Source organism: Protopterus annectens, chromosome 1.part1 (genome assembly GCF_019279795.1).
Source record: "Protopterus annectens isolate FY-2018-M chromosome 1.part1, PAN1.0, whole genome shotgun sequence".
Lineage (NCBI taxonomy): Eukaryota > Metazoa > Chordata > Ceratodontiformes > Protopteridae > Protopterus > Protopterus annectens.
The window spans coordinates 846,950,168-846,968,253 of record NC_056726.1 but is presented as its reverse complement, the minus strand read 5'-3'; the positions used below and the strand labels follow the sequence as shown (position 1 = coordinate 846,968,253).

Below are 18,086 nucleotides of genomic sequence, written 5' to 3'. Positions count from 1 at the left end.
TCCTTGAAACTTTGGAAGCTGACTGGCTGTTATATCCTTGCAGGATATAACCATTGTAGCTAAGACTGCTACAGCAGTAATCATTCGAACATCTACTGTGAGGGTAAGTTTACTTACACAACTGCACTTGATATGTTCAGTACTTTTTCTATGCTTGTGATAAACAAGCTAGTCAATTAATGACAGCTAGGTTTTGAATGACTTAAGGGCTACTGGCAGATTCCCTTTATGAGGAAGATGAAGAGAAAACTTCCTTTTCTACCTCAGTACAAGGTTCTCCTTGTTGACCTTCATGGTGACCAAGCCACTTTCCAGCAACTCATGGGACAAGATCATTATACCTCACATTCCCTATGTCACTGCATATTTAGATAATTCCAGTCTTCAGAATGTATGATTACACTTTCACCTACCCAATGTGCAGGTTGTATTAAACTCCCTAAAGCAGTCAGAATAAACTATAAACACTCCTAAAGGTAAAATTGCTAAGAGAGAGATTAAATACCCTGGCTGTGTATTAGGAAGGGGTATCATCAACTCCAGAAGGAAAAAATAGAGGAAGTAAAGAAATGGCATGTGCCACACAAGAAAGAAGAGTTTGCAGCCTGTTTGGGCCTGACTTGATGTTATAGAAAATTTACGCTACTGTTTGTGACAATTGCATGTTTTTATTTTTTTTACCCATTTGACTAGGGGTGGGATGCCCATGAAGGTTAGGTGAATCACAAAAACTGCTTTCCAGCAAATGAAGGATATTCTGTACTCTTTACCCATGCTGGGATTCTGTCATTTTACCAGATACTTCATAGCATGTACAGATATGTCTGATGATGTCTTGGGCTCGGTATTGTTCCAGAGGATTGATGGAGACGAATATTATTTTTTATATAAATAGGAAGCTGACCTGGACAATATTTTTATAGGTTCATAGATTAGTGCTAGGCTAACTACCCTTGTGGGCCATTTTAAGCCTAGCCAATTAACCCATGTGAGAATCAAACCCTGCAGCTTGTGTCTGTAAGGTAAATACAGTTTTGATATTGAACAAGGGTGCTTAGCTTTTAAGTAGTGTCTTGAGTCATTGAGGGTATTGCCTGCTAGGTAGGTATCCTCATACTTGATCATGCTACCCTGCAATGGCTCCACCAAAATAGAGGGTGATATGAAGTTATGCAAATAGAAGTTGTTGTAGCCATTCAAATTTAAAGTGCAACAGATGTCTGGTTTCAGCAATAACAATGCAGATGGTTTGCCTCATTGTGTTTACAAACTGTCCTAAGGGGCTGAAACAGATAATTTAATGTTAGGAGGATTCATATGCAACATAGCATAGTTGATTTCACCAGTAGAGTGTTTTGATAACTCTTACTTATGGAAATTGTACTGGTGTTAGTTATATACTTATTGTATAAAAGAGTTTCCTTTAAGTGAAATTAAAATGAGTCATACGCATGAGAGTAGGAGCTGAGCAGCTGAAGTCAGAGAGAGAGAGAGAAATCTGAGAAAGTTAAGCGAGCACTTATCTCCCTTAGAGAAGTGGATTGGAGGCCAAGAGCAGTGGGTCAGGATAAGAAATGTTTACCATAGATAGAGTTTTCTAGAGGAAGAGACCTAAAACATGTTTGCATGGAGAAGACTAGTACCATAGTCTTTCTTTTAAGTTGTGTTGAGGACGTAAATTTGCAAATGATACTGCAATGTGCTTTCTTTTGTAGACTTTAGGTGTTAATTTTATTTTGAAAGATCCAGCCTTAAGTTCTGCTGTATGAATAGAACTGTTTTATGCAAAGGAATTCTATCTGCTGCATTAATTTTCCACTACACACACGCGCGCACACACACACACACACACACACACACACGTGTGTGTGTGCGTGCATGCGTATGTGTGTGTGTGTGTGTGTGTGTGTGTGTGTATCTATCTATATGGCAGAAAAAAAGGTTTGTGTGGGGCACAACAGTTCTGGAAGCATAACTCTGAACATGGGGGTACCACAGGGGATGTGTTTCGAGTCCTTTATTATTCACCTTGCTAACACAAGACTATGTGGCCAGATAGGAGTCCAATAAAATCATCAAATTTGCAGCTGATAATACGATCATAGGTCTAGTCAAGAATGGAGAGGAAATAGCCTAGAGAAGTGAGGTGGTGCAACTGATAGGATGGTGCGATAGCAACAACTTAGAGTAGAATGTCAGCAAAACCAAAGAACTGATTTTACAGCTTTTGAAAACTATGTCGCAAAGTTTTCTAAGGAGAAATCTTTCCTTAATTATAATAAATACAATGGAAACATTTTCAAGTGGACTACTGGCAATGGAGTTTAAGTAAAAAGGGCATATATTGTACTGATCTTGTCCAACTGTTGATCAGCTGTTTCGTAAACCAAATTATGTTGACAAAACAGCAGAAGACCAAAGTGATGGATCCCATGTCAAAGTCAAAGTAAACTTTTGTCATTCAAATCTGTACCACAGTGTACCTGAATGAAATTGTGTTGATTCATTCCCAGTGGAAGGACATACATACACAAAATATTTTAGTAAAAAAAAAAGTACTTTTGACATCACAAAAACATAACATATAAATAGAAATAGATAGAACAACATACAGATATTGCATACAGCTAAATACAATGCCTAGGTGATTGGGGGGATGAAGGAACTGACTTTCTTCTGGTTTGCCTGTTGACAGAGTTCAACAGTCTAATGGATAAGGGGGAAAAACTGTTGTTCATCCTGGAAGACTTGCAGTGCTTCTGTATCTTCTAACCGAGGAGAGGTGGGAGAACATGCCATTTGCAGGATGAGTAAGGTCATTGGTTCTTTTTGGCTCTTCCTATGCAGCGAGTCTCGTCTAAGTCTCCCAAGGGTGTAAGTGAAGAATGATTTTCTCCACTGCCCTTACAACTCGCCTCAGAGACATGCAGTCGGAGGCATTACAGTTTCCATACCAGACTATGATGTTATTGCTTATAGCATGTTTTTGATGGTGCCCCTGTGTAATGCTTGGACGATGGACTTCGACAAGTTTGCTTTTCTCAGTTACCTTAAGAAGTGCAACTGTTGCTGAGCTTTTCTGACAGTGTAATTGGTGTGCTCTGCCCAGGCAAGTCCTCTGAGATGTGTATTCCCAGAAATGTCATGCTCTTGGCCTTCTCCTCTATGTGTTTCCTGACACCTTCTGAAGTCCACAATATTTGTTTGGTGTATTGTATCTAGTCACTGTAAATCTTATTTTAAGTAAGTATTTCTGTTTGCATTGTATTAATTTTGGCAGTTTCAGCTTTTGACTTGATCATTCTTTTTAGTTTTTGCATGATTAATCATTCTTGGTCTTATGTTTTTACATTTACACATAGGTCCATAGATACATTGTGTATTCAGGTTACATAATATTATTGATTTCTCATACGTAGGGCTATTAGTTTACCATTTTTATTCTTCTTGCCTTAAAAACTGACAGCATGTAAAAGGAGCCACCAGCATACCTGGGACAGGCTTGACCAGCATGACACTTCTATTTGTAAATTATATCCATTCAGAAATGTACTTTCAACAGTGTACTGGCAAAAATTCCCCCTGCCCATGTAAATAATACCTTTGAAAATAAGTCTTAGTTATCTAGTTGGAAAGCAAGTCATAGGTATATAGTTGGACCAAGACAGTCAACATAAAGTAAATAATATAAATGAGTGGAAAATGAGGCTTTAACTTGCTGTTCTTAAAGTTACCTTTATTCTTTCTGCCAGTTGGTCAGACCTGGTTTGTATTGCTAAGAAACTTAACATTGTTCATTTATTTATTGATGTTTGTTTCTATATGTATGCATGTATGCAATTATTTATGTATTTATTTTTACTGAAGACAATAAAACATAATACTGTTTTGAACATGCTGTCTTTGGCTGGTTATAATTTACATGTGTTGCCTTAATTTTGTTTTTGACAGATTGCTGAGCCTGGTGATGACAGTATATCAATTAAGCAGTTTAATTTTGATCCAGATAAGTTAGTTTGTTGTTCTCTGGAAAGTGGAAATGTTCTGTTGCATGGATCTGGGGGCAAAGGATATGGAGCTACTGCTACAGTTATCACCTCTGGCTGCTTCACGTGGAAGGTACATTTTATAAAGTTCTGCAAGTAGCTTTTTGTAGTAATATGAGCATGTACAGAATTGTTTTTCAAGGTAGGGGTAAAAATCGTATGAACTCCTACAATTTCGCTTTCTTCTTTCTTTTCTGCAAGTATGTGTGTGCATGTCTGTAAATAATTTTTGTAGTCTTTTTGAGAGTTTTCTAAGAGACAAATAATGACACTTTTTGTCTTTTCCACATTGTTACCTATATCATCCTTCTACAAATGTAACACATTCAGTTTTTTCAAGGTGGCTGCCACTGCCCCCACCTTTTGGTATGTGTTTCTACTTTCGAGTCTCTAAGTGTTATCCTTCAGAGGTTGTAGAAAGTTTGGGAAATCCAAGGAGAAACAAATGGTGACGATAGCATATCACTGACCTAAATGCATAGGTTGTAATATATTTGCAGTGTTTTTATATGGGGCCACATTGACATTAAACAGTTCACTGGAATTTATGCAACTTTACAGCTTCAGAGATAAATGACTTAACTCATATTAGTTGGTGTACAGGAAAAAAAAACTGTTGAAAAGGGTACCAGATTAAATACTATATAAAGGACCACAAGTCTATTCTTTTCTGAAGCGTGAACCTCAAATTGGGACTTCTTTGAAGAGTTCTGTGGACAACTGTAAGAATATAGTTTTAAAAAAGGTAATCAGTAATTGGTAGAAGTTCAAAGCAGCATCTCCCAAGTACATGCTGATTGATTGGCTGCACTGTAATTTTCCATATGTGTATCTGTACCTTGGAATATGAATGTGTATATACATGCATGTAAATATTTTTGTACATACATACATACACACACACACACACACACACATATATATATATATATATATATATATATATATATATATATATATATATTTATTTATTTATTTATTTTATTTTACATTTGTTGACCGGGCTAGTCCAGCTGGATATATGTCCATTTTCAGTGGAGGCCCGGGGAGAAAAGCTCCAGAAATTTCAGCATTATAAAAGGTCAAGACAAAGAGATTGACATTTTTTTTTTACAATATTACAAGGGAAAAAAAAAAGTTATCAATGAAATAGATGAGCAAGACTGAGTCAGTTGCATTAGAAATGGTGAATTACAAATCTTTATAACATATTACAAGCTTAGGATTTTATATTATGAATTCTGTTATGGAAGGAAAATGAAATCTAAAACTAAACTAGTTATAGGTAGTAGTTTATATTAATTGGTACTAAGTTCACACAAACACAGGAAAGAAAATGCAGGAGATCAATAGATAGAGTATAGAAGAACAGCAAACCAGGATGATTTATAGTGTTCTTACTCACTTAAGCTATGATACTATATGAAGGTGATTGTTCATTCTACAGTATTTACATATTTACATGAGGAAAAAAAATCCTAAGGAAGGGTAAGCTAGCTAATAATTAGTGAGTAAACACAAGTTCATGATCATGAGAGACTGGGAATAATGAAAGTCTAGTTAAAAGTCAGGTGCTTAGTCTGGTTTGACACAGATATACACATACATACACACCCACAAACACTTGTATTTCTGTTTGGCGTGGGTTGTGGCTGAATAGGGTCTGTGGAACAGCTGGCTTACCTTCTGAACAAAGGACAAATAAATGATGTCTGATATTTGGCAACAGGAGATTCCATTTGATTGGGGGCCACCTCACAGACTTTTTTTTTTGAATGCTAAACAAAAGTTTAGTGATTGAATGGTTTTCGGTTAATGCCTTAAGACCTGAGGGTGTAATTACTGTTAGCTTGTAAGGAAAGGACAGTGGTCCTGGTAGAGAAATTTGAACATTTAACAGGATAGTTGAAGGTGATGATTAATAGCTGTTGGGGATTATTTAAGTGTATGGAGTGATGCTCAACTTTCTGTGAAAAAGGGGATGGATTGGCAGATCTTGTTGACAGTTGTCTGGAGTATGAGTACTATAACTCGAGTTTAATGCAAGTAAAAGCAGGGCATACTTAAGATTTTGGCAGAAGACATCAGTGTCCAGATCTCTAAAGGAAGAAAATTTGATATTGTAACAGGGTTTGAATTGTTTAAGCATAGCAGTACAGGTGATACTAATATGTGATTGAAAGGAAAAATTAGAGTCAAGCCAAAAACGGTGGTACTTTTGTCATTTGGTTTGAAAAACATATTTATTTTTGGGATAAAGAACAAATGAAGTTTGAGCTGATATGTTATGTCAAAAAACATGTATGCAAGTTTGGTTGCATCATTTGAGAAATTATTAATCTGAATGCAGTCCTATAGCTTTAAGACAACTTCCTGCAGCGGTTCTTAAGTAAAAGAATGTGTAAGTACCCAGTCTTAGCACATGATTTAGCAAGTGTACAGAAAAATTGCAAAAGGTGTTAATTAAGAATGAAAGTGGTGAGAGTTTAGTAATTAATGAACCGCAAAAACAACAGAGAATGAGTGGCACAATTAATTTGAAAATGCCAAGATGAGACAAAGCATTGCTAGCAGAAATAGTAAAAGTTCAACCAAGGAGATAGTTGCTGAACCAAGTGAAAGAACTATTGCTGAAGTCTTGGTGTTGTCACTGTTTGAGTAATAGTGTGTGACTGGTGGGTTCAAAGGGCTGTCACACACTATTGCTCAAACAGTGACAAAACCAAGGCTTCAGCAATAGTGTGTGACTGGTGGGTTCAAAGGGCTGTCTTCAAGCCTATGAAGACAGCTATGGTTAGTTTACCTTAATCCATACTTGAGTTAGGTGGCTTGTAAGGCAAAGTTAATTAAACTGAGTATATTAAATCCCTTGCAGAAACCATCTTGAGATTGTAATAGGATGCCATGTTTATGTACATGCTCAAATTTTTATACACCAGCTTTTCAAAACTCTTGGCCAGGGAGCAAAAATTAGGAGTAGGTAAAGTTAAGCATTTGAGCATTTGGAGTTCATATGATTAACTTTTACCTAGTGAATCCACCATTGCACGTTTGTTAGAACATCTCTGGAAATAAAAGTAAGGTGAAAAGTTAATGGTTTCATTAGTAATGTGCAGCTAATTTTAGATATTTTGGTAGAATTAACACAGGTAACTTCAAATACACTTCAGTATATGTTGCTGGAAACATTTTAATAAAAATTAACCACTTTCATCTATCTTAACAAAGACTCATCAAAATTTTAAAAAGGCCGCGCAAGGCCCTGTCTTAAATAGCTAAACAAAATCAGATTTATATCAGTCATTTGATATAAAAGTATGAAACATTCACAAATATTTATAAACAAAACAGTATAAACATGTAATCCTTTGTAGCTAAGTTGAACTCATTTTTAATATACAGTAGACAGAACATGGTCATTCAAAAACTGTTTTCTGTAGTATTTAAACACAGTTGCCATAGGTAATTCTTTGTATTCCAGTTTGGTATCCCATTCTCCTCCCCTTTGCCTGCCAAATCTCTTAAAATTTTTATATGACTTGAAATGTTTATACAGATCATTATTAAGGTTCCCATTCTTGACATCAAAACAGTATTTATACATCCTGATATATAGCTGCTTTCAGTTTTATATATGTAGTAGGCATTACAGGATCTACATGTAGCAATATACAAGTAGCAGTATATACTACTATTTTAGTTTCAAAATTAAATGGCCCCTGTGGGAGTGGTTACTGCCTAGAAACTATAGTTTTATTGGCCATTTTGGGTCAGTTCCAAACTCCTTGATCCCCCTCCCTTAATACCCGATTGCCTCGTGGTTTTGGCATCTTTTCAGACTTGTTGGCTGTTGGTGAAGCACCCACCAAGAGGAGAAAACGCTGAGGGAAGAAAGGAGCCACTTTTGAGATTTTAAGTATTTTTCTTCAGATTATTTGTTAAGATTTCTGCATTGCCGCCTACCTTTTGGCGTTTTCCAGCTTGCTAAACTTGATATCTGTATTAAGAACTGTATTTGGAACACATCTAGAGCCTGTTTACTGCATTTCCTGTGTTGCACTTATTTTAAAATTGTTTTTTTCTTAAAACTTGCATTTTACCTGTCTCTGGCCTAGCACTCAAGTGTGGGGTCATTTATTGCACTGTTCTAACTTGTTGCTACTTGTGTATCTCTGCTATCTTTAAACAAAACAAAAAAACAAAAAATCTTGCTTTTACCCAGTTTCTGAAATTTAAAAAAAGTTCAGTTACAGATTTGCTGTTATGAACTGTTTATAAGTTTCTTGGAGGCCATTGCTTGCTTGGGCTAAAGGGAAGTCTCTGTGTTCATCAGTGGCAGTGGTAAACACTGAACAGCCTGCCTGCCCCTGTGGGAGTGGTTACTGCCTAGAAACTGTAGTTTTATTGGCCATTTTTGGTCAATTCCAAACTTCTTGATCCCCTTCTCTTAAAACCTGATTGCCTTGTGGTATTGGTGTGTTTTCAGACTTGTTGACTGTTGGTGAAGCACCCACCAAGAGGAGAAAATGCTGAGAGAAGAAAGGAGCCACTTTTGAGATTTTAAGTATTTTTCTTCAGATTATTTGTTAAGATTTCTGCATTGCCATCTGCTTTTTTGGCGTTTTCCAGCTTGCTAAACTTGATATCTGTATTAGGAACTGTATTTAGAACACATCTAGAGCCTGTTTACTGCATTTCTTGTGTTGCACTTATTTTAAAATCGTTTTTTTCTTAAAACTTATATTTTACCTGTCTCTGGCCTAGCACTCAAGTGTGTGGTCATTTATTGCACTGTCCTAACTTGTTGCTACTTAAGTATCTCTGCTACCTTTAAACAAAAAAAAAAAAAAAAAATCTTGCTTTTTTCCACACTTTCTGAAATTTAAAAAAAAGTTCAGTTACAGATTTGCTGTTCTGAACTGTTTTGTAAGTTTCTTGGAGGCCATTGCTTGCTTGAGCTAAAGGGAAGTCTCTGTGTTCATCAGTGGCAGTGGTAAACACTGAACAGCCTGCCTGCCCCTGTGGGAGTGGTTACTGCCTAGAAACTGTAGTTTTATTGGCCATTTTGGGTCAATTCCAAACTCCTTGATCCCCCTCTCTTAAAACCCTCTTTTGCGCGTTTTTGCACATAGCGCAGCATCGGGCAGCACCACTTAATCAGGTTTAAACTATTCCCGGCTCCACAAAGTCTGCTCTTCACTTCTTCCCTTAGAACTGTTCCAAATCTCAAAGTAAGCACTCTATTTTCCTTCTAAAACCCAGCAGTAGCTAGGATAAGTGTCTTATAAGTAAGCACTAATAAACTAAAGCACTACACCCTCTTATACTCCCTTTAAGTACTTAGCTCCCTATTTGTCCTTATCAAGTCAGAAAGTAATTCCTTATACTATTCTGGCATGTCCAAAAGTCAGTTTCAGGTTTACTCTCCAGTCCATCTGGTGAATATGGGAATCTTGAGGCAATGTTACAACTGCCTTATGTACACAGACCACCCTCTCCTCTTCCCATCAAGCTCAAATATATGTGAGAGATGCAACTATATAGCCAAACTGGAGGCTGAGCTCTCTCAACATAGTACTGGCACGGTCAGTCTGGAGGAGAAGGTAATCACACACACCACAAATCCAGTCTCAAATAGACCTATCGCAAAAGCAAACCAAACACACAAACACACAAAAACATACTCGGAGCCTCTAAATAAAAATCTGCCCAAGCAACAGAGACCTCCAAAGCAGACATCCAAGCAACTGCTACCCCACAACAATACCCACGTATCACATAGTTCACAAAGTCAGTGTGCCACACAGTCACAGCCCTTAAGGCTAAACAACACACCTAATACACCTGTAATAGGTGACTCTATTGTCAGACACACTGACGTCCCTCTCACCAGGCTGAACAAGGAGAAGGTCACTGTAAGCTGCCTGTCGGGTGCCAGGATCCGCCACATAACACAAGCACTCAGGTCACTCCAAAGCAAGTACAAATATGACTTCGTCATTGTCCATGCTGGTGTGAATGACCTGAGACGTACCTCCCTGGATTACATGAAAAGAGACATAGAGGAGCTCTCTGATCATGTGGCCCAGGCTGGTATGACCCTGACCTTGAGTAGCATCTTACCCTCACCAAGAATGATACCACAGTATAAAGACAAAATGATCAATTTCAACAATTGGCTAAAGTATTGGTGTCACTCAAAGGGGATCCAGTGTCTGTCAGCCTGGGATGACATGCTTGACAAGCCACGTTGCTTCGCTAGGGACGGCTTGCACCTGTCACCCCTGGGTTTTCGAATACTGGCCAAGGCTCTTGCCACCCCCATAGTGCCTTTTTTAAGCAAGGCTCAAAAGACAAACCCACCTCCTCAGACAACACAAGGAAAAAGAAACTAAGGGTAATGCTGCTCAATGCCAGAAGTCTAAACCTCACGATGCACGCACTCGAGGCTCTCCTCAGAATGGAGAATATCGATATCTGTGCAGTAACAGAAACCTGGTTCAAGGCTCCCGAGAGCACCCCAGCACTACCAGGCTATACCTCATACCATGCTTTTCGGCCCCAAAACTCAGACCAAACCACAAGAGGAGGGGGAGTATCCATATTCATCAAAGATACCCATACCTCCAGGATAGTGGCACTGCACGAAGCATCTGAGACCATCCATGTGCAACTAACAGTGGGCAAAACTGCCTTCCAGTTTGTAGCCTGCTACAGACCACCCTCCCAAACTCAGGAACCCCGCTCGGCTTTCCTGAAGACACTGGAGAATATGAAGGTCTCTCCAAACACCATTATATTGGGTGACTTTAACTACCCAAACATAGACTGGGAGCACTACTCAAGCCCCAACACCCTAGCCCAATGGTTCCTAGAATTTATAAACTCAAATGCTATGGAACAACTGGTCACCACTCCCACAAGAGGGGAAAACATATTGGATCTGATCATCACCAACATGGGGACTCTATGTTCCATACTGGAGGTATACCCCTCATTGGTAAGATCTGACCATAAATTAATCACTGTGGACATCCATATCCCCCAGCAAAGGAAACCACGGTCAAAAACTTCTCAAAAGCAAACTTCCCACTTCTCAAAACCGAGGTGGAATCCTTCAAAGCCCCAGGGCCAGTGGAAAATACGGCCCAAACCGCAGAATCCTTTACAAACGCATTCTATGGATACCTACAGGAATGCATGGATCGTGCTATCCCAAATAAAACCAAGACACACTCCTCCAAAGGCAGGAGACCTGCCTGGTGGACCCCAGCCATAAATAAGCTGTACAACAGAAGGAGGAAGCTACTACATGATAGAGCAAAATCCCTGAAAGGGAAGGCAAGTCTGATCAGTACTAGCAAGAAACTACAATCCCTCATAAAATCATCGAAGGCTAGCTTCGAAAGAAAAATTGCAAAAGACACTAAAGATAATCACAAGGCTTTCTTTAGTTATGTCAGAAACCTGGGTGGAAACTCCCAGATATGCTCTGAGTTAGTGCAAAATGACAAAAAATACACTGAACCCACAGACATTGCCAACATCCTGGCAGACAGGTTCAGTGCAAACTTCTCCCCCCTTCCCCCCCAAATGAGCAAATGACTATCCCAACAGAGTGCAGCCTCCCTGACATCACAGATGCACAGGTGAGAGCTGCCCTCTCCAAAGCAAAAAACACAGCATCAATGGGACCGAACGGTGTCCCGGGCTGTGTTTTACATGAGCTCCAAGAAGAACTGAACCCTCACTTAAAATCACTGTTCAGTCTCAGCCTAACAACAGGATATGTGCCCAAAGAATGGCATACAGCAACAGTGGTCCCACTCCATAAAGGTGGTGCCACAACGGACCCTGGAAACTATCGCCGTATAAGCCTAACCAGCCTGGTCTTCAAAGCTATGGAGCGTATCATCATGGAACTCATAAGCAAAGACATTGGGAACCTCCAAACACTGGATCTTACTAAATTCGGCTTTGTTAAGGGCAGATCTTGCCTCTTGAACCTGGTCGATTATTTTGAAACAGTCACCAAGGCCATAGACGAAGGGAAGGTAGTCCACACAGCCTACCTTGACCTTGCAAAAGCCTTCGACACAATACCCCACTCGGGCATCATAAATAAGCTCACCAGCTTAAATATCAACCCCTATGTCACAAGATGGGTTGCAAACTGGCTTAGGGATAGAACCCACATGGTCAGAATTGCGGGTGCCATGTCAAACTCTAAACCAGTTACAAGTGACGTCCCACAAGGCTCAGTCCCGGGACATCTCTTGTTCGGTATATATTTTTCTGAGGTACAGGCTAACACAGGAGGCCTATGGCTGACAAAGTTTGCAGATGACTGCAAACTGGGGGCCATAATTGACTCGCCAGCTGACACAAGCATCCTACAAAAAGGTCTCACAGAGACGGATAACTGGTGCCAGAGCCATGGCCTAAAGCTAAATGCCAAAAAGTGCATAGTCATCCCCTTTGGGAAAAACAAAGTGCCCACAAATTACCACATAGGTGGTAATCCATTAAGTACGGAAGAAGTAATTAGGGATTTGGGGACCCAAGTAGATTGCAATCTCTCCTTTGACAATCACATTGCCAAAGTGGTTAGAAAGACATTCTATATAGCCCACCTTATCATGAAGGGGTTCACATCTAGATCAAGAGAGATCATTGTGCCCCTCTACTCATCATTCATCAGGCCCATAATTGAATACAATGCCCCATTTGGGATGTACCTTACCCGACACCTGCTACAACTAGAAAGACCCCAAAAGTACCTCACCAAGAGGATCAAGGGACTCAAACAGATGCCCTACGCAGTTAGGCTAAAGAAACTCTAGCTCTACTCAGTTGCTTACCGCCTACTCAGAGGTGATCTGTGCCTGACGTATAAAGCCATGTCCAACCCAGAATTAATGGACATGCTCCACCTCAAGAAATCCAAATCCATCAGAACTACACGCTCCAGTGACTTAAACCTCAGCACAGAAATAAATAGAACATGCTGGAGGGACAGATTCATATCCTAGAGGCTCCCCTCACTCTGGAACAAAATCCCAATCCATGTCAGACATAGCCCCTCAATGACCCTCTTCAAGAAGAATCTTGACGTTTGGATGGGAGATCGTAAATTTACCCCTGGGATCTCTTCTGTGTCACTGCTAGACAGAGGCACGGTAAACTAACCTTAAATGGGCTATCTTCTGTGACCTACTATACAGAGGCACAGTCAACTAATCTAAGTAGGGTGGCGAACGCCAAACACTCTGGCTAGGCTTGTAAATGCCCTAGGGCAGATAGCCTAGTATCAACCTATGAACAATCAATAGATCTATTGTAGCCAATCACTGAAATGTTAGATGCTTCAAAAGATAAACGTAACAGTATCTGCAAATGCCACGCTTCTATAGAAGTTTATTTCTTAACTTCTTTTTAACTCATGTAAAACATAAATCCCATTTTCTTTTTATAAAAGCCTTGGTGAAATAAGTGTCATTAGAGTATGGCAACGTTATAGTTTCTCATCTCTCCACACCATCCTGAGTACCCTTTATACCCGAAGTAATTATTGAAACCCTTTTATCACCAAAAATAAAATGGTTTAAACCTCATACAACTGCCTCAGTAACTTCTTTATTTACCTTTTCCAGTAAAGAAATTGGGGAATCTCTATTGACAAACTTTTCAGTTAACTTAGCTGCTTCAATGGTTAAGAGCTTGTCTTCGGAAATTAATCATGAATGATGCACCAACTGCACCCTAATAATGTTTTTCTTTTGTCTGTATGAGTGGCACTATAGAAGTATGGTTAAGGTTATGAGGATATTGATTTCCTAAAAGTAGTTGATTTGAAGCAGTTATTCTCTTTTTGAAAAAAATAACATCAACATAATGTTCTTGGTTGAATGCATTAGCCAAGGCATTGGAGAGAGTATTTTATTTTCAATAAGCTCAGTTTGAGTCTTTATTTCATTTGTTTGATATTTATAATTTTATGTAATTTGCTAAGGTAGTCAATGTTGTCAACACTGTGATTAAATATAAACTTTAAAAGGAAGTTGTATTACTGATGTAATTAATGAAACCTTCCAAAAGAAGTTTACCTTTCCATAGAAAAAAAAGTCGTACAAAAATCTATTTTAAGTGTGAACATACTTCATGTGTTTGGTCTTTCGACAGAAAGTTAAATGTTTAACACTGTCTTATTTACAGTTGTTTGTAAATGTTTCATACCATTGTTGCAGACGACTGAGATCATGTGATTTTTGTGCTGTTTAAGACATGTATTTAGGGCCTTTTTTAAAATTCTGATGAAGTTTTCAAATTGTATTAAAAGGTTTCTGGCAGCATATATCAGTGGGTGTTTCTTGTTACAAGTATTTTTTTTTGTTTTGTCTGCTTTGCTCTTGTGCACTGTTTGTTTATTTTTTTTAATTAATGCATATTTTGGTTTATATTTGGGTTCATTTTTACAATTAGTTTATTTGTGGCTGAACAAGTAGTAGTCCTGGAGTGAAAAGAAGGGATGTGTAGGAGTTAGTCATAACTGAATGGGTTAGTCTTACATTTGGAGGTTTCTAGGTCTGGTTGTGGTGGGGGGATTGTTGTATATATAGGAGGTGGAGCTGATTTTCTTAGTGTGACTAAACTTTTGCTTAGTGATTTTTGTAGTCTGCCTACTTTATGGTTTATAATTTTCCACAACATTTTTGGTTTCCTACTATCAGAGTTTGTTTTTCACAAAGAAATGCGGCTTTAGCTGTTTTTGTTGCTGTTGGGATACTAGTAAATAGTTAAAGTGTTTTAGTTTGTTGTTCTGCTTTTATTTAGTCCTGCCTTGATGCCTGGATTTCATTTGTTTTTTTTGCTGTTGGAAACATTTCCACATAAGTAGATGAGTTTTTTTAAACATCTTTATTAAATTGTCAGTTAAGACACAGGGAAACATACATTAACAGAAATGAAAGCATGTTATTTTTTTCTGTTTACATATTTTTTCTTCTTTTGTAATCATCATCAGTCAACATTACATACATTGCTGAATTCCCACCATCCCTTAAACCTCATGCCTCCTTCTAAACATTGTTTTGCATGTATTGTCCTCACAATTTTCATTTATTTCTGTGCAATTTGCTCCTTCCCTTTGCTTAAAGATCCCTCTTCCAGTTCTTTTATCTCTTTTTTAGTATTCAGTACTTCAAATATAGTTGGATTAGACACTGATATCCATTTTCTAGTAATTGCTGTTTTGCAGCCATCATTGTTGAAGTGACACCCTGACGCCATGTGCAAAAATGGGAAAGGGGTTGAGGATGGTTGGATGGCTGGGTTAAACTTAATAAAGCTTATTATGTCTAGGCAATTTAGATCCTGTGTCCCAGCTCAGAAAAACATATTTTCTTTAGTTACAGTCATTTACTCACGTACTAGTATTCTTTATTTTTTTTATTTTTTTAAGTCTGCCAACTCATTATACTCCCAAAACATACAATTCCATTTACCTCTTTCTTCCATGTTACACTTCTAACATTTTCTATCTACCTGAAGAAAACTTCTTTGAAGTCTGCTTGGGGTATAAAAATACCCATACACATACTTCCAAGCAAAGGTCCTAAACGTTCTCGACTATGATGCATACTTTCGAGAGCTGTACATATGTCTTCCCATTGTTCTCTTCTAATTTGCTTTTCCAGTCTGTCTTTACAATCTTTTCTAACCTCATCTAATTGATTCTTGTAGTTAACTTGCAATATTTTGTATGCTATACTAATTATCCCTTTTTTAACAGTGGCTTCTGTCCTAGATTTGACTAAACACCTCACCGGAGTAGAGCTTTCACTTAAGATTCCCCTTACCCTTTATCTTTGTCTGTACTCTGATATCAATACAGGTTACAGAAGGCAATCTCTAACCTACAGTCCAAACATAATCTTGACCTCATCCCACTCTATTAAATTTCCTATCTAGTTATTTTTTTCCAATACCTTGTTTTCTTTGCTAGGTCTCTCCAATAAATTCCATCCCCTCATGCCTATTTTCTGTACCCATGCTTGCAGTCATCCCTACTGGCAAAATCTCATTTGCCATTCTCGTGTTGGCTTACATATTAGAATGCTTTATTAATGCAGTATTCTGTATGGTTATTATTCTGCTTGGGGATCTGTATTCAGCATCCTACTCTATCTATATTTCTTGAACTTCTCCCTTACTTCATCATCATCCCTTTCCATTTTGAATTATAACCCGCTTGTGTTATGTGTATGTGCCTTAAACTGTGTAGCTCTAAAATATGCCTTCAAATCAGGTAAACCTAAACCAGCAACTTCTATTTGAAGGCTCATCTTATCCTACTTAACTCTTTTCTTCTTCCACTCCCAAATAAACTCCTTCAGCTCTTCATTAATTATCATCAACAACTTCTCTGAATGGTAAAAATTATGCCTGATCCATGTATAAAATTCAAGGAACTAAAAACATTTTCACTGCTTGTATTTTACAATCCAAAGTCCAAAAAAAAAAACCTGAAGCAACTGCCTGCATACAAGAACAAGGAGAGCGGAACCCCATACAAACCAGTAAAAAACTACTGCAAGTCCTACTTTTATCAACAGACTTTCAGCAGTGTAGGTCTATTATAATCTTCTCTCTGTGATACTCCAACTGATTCTTCTATTGTGCACACTGCTGGACCCCTCCCCCCCTTTCCTCCCATTTATTGTAACAAATGTATACATTTTTCCCAAAGCTTTGTATTTATTTTATATTTTTATATTTTATTTATCTTGTATATTACATTTATTTTATATTCTTATATTTTATTCTCCTGTTTATTGTAACAAATATATACAGTTTCCCCAAAGCTTTGCCTTTATCTTATATTCTACTTCCTTTGTGCTCTACTAAATCTGCTTTTGAGTTCATATAGATAAATGGAGGCCTTTAGGTACTGACCTGGGCTAGTTGGTTGATTGTTTTTCTTTTCTTACAGCTTTCTGCAAGTCCTGGTTCATAGCCTGCCCCCATTTTCATGTTCTCCTAACATAATTCTATTTTAAGTTTCCTAGCCCTGTCAAACCTGTTTTCTCACAACTTTCTCCAAGTCCTGGCTCTCAGCCCTGCCTTCTCCCAGTCTCCTAATATAATCTTATTGTAAGCTTCCCAGCCCTGTTAATCCTGTCTGCTCCCTCCCTCTTCCTCTTGAGAGTTTACTTATTCCTCCCCTGAGCTGCAGCGCCATCTTTAAATACTAAAAACTTCTGCCTGACTGTACTGTTTCTCTCTCTGTCCCACGGGCGTCCCTCAGTAGTGTGCACAACTGTAAGTATAATTTCTGATGTAGAAGATTGAATGGCATCTGTTTGTTTAATTTGTGTCATTCACTCTAACCCAGACTTTGTACGCTAACAACCCTTTGAACTTTGTAATATTCCAGTCTTTTCAACACGTGCACTAGTGTATTTTAAATAGTTTCTGCCACTTACCTACCTACTTTTTTTTTTCTCCTTCAAGTGAAGGTTGCGCCACCCACTCCGCTTTGCTATGGGCTCACTCTGCTCCCCTACCCCCATTCCCTCCCACCCCCTCTTTCATTACATTCATACTTCCTGTAACTCCACCCTCTGCCTGCCTTGACCAATACCATACCTCATATCATTAATAACCCCTTCCCCTCTCCTGCCACATCCCCTCCTCTAAAGCAATACTTTCCACCTCCACTTTTAGCATATACAACCAAACTCCAATCCCCAAAATCCAATATGAGTCACGTACTAAGACTCTTATTTATCTCACTTGTCCTTACTACTTTATTATTCTTATTATCCCTCTCCACCACCATACACTCCAGATTAAGTACATCTTCTCCAACATCCATAACACTAGCTACACATTCACAACATAATTTAAATAGTTACTCCAACATCTCACCATCCCTATTAGTAAGCAATACCCTATATCTAGCCAAACCACAACTTTCCCCTACAAATATTAAAGTGAAATTAACACAGCACTATCCACATATAACTTTGCTTAAAACAC

General features: G+C 38.3%; 1 protein-coding gene across 1 annotated transcript in view; it reads left to right on the top strand.

Moving 5' to 3' along the window:
• LOC122815150 (probable E3 ubiquitin-protein ligase HERC1) overlaps positions 1 to 18,086 on the top strand; it is a 5,886,073-nt gene that overhangs the window by 3,199,755 nt on the left and 2,668,232 nt on the right. Inside the window, exon 36 of the mRNA XM_044087407.1 lies at positions 3,952 to 4,119. Coding sequence (XP_043943342.1) covers positions 3,952 to 4,119 — 168 coding nt within the window. The remainder of the gene's footprint in view (positions 1 to 3,951; positions 4,120 to 18,086) is intronic.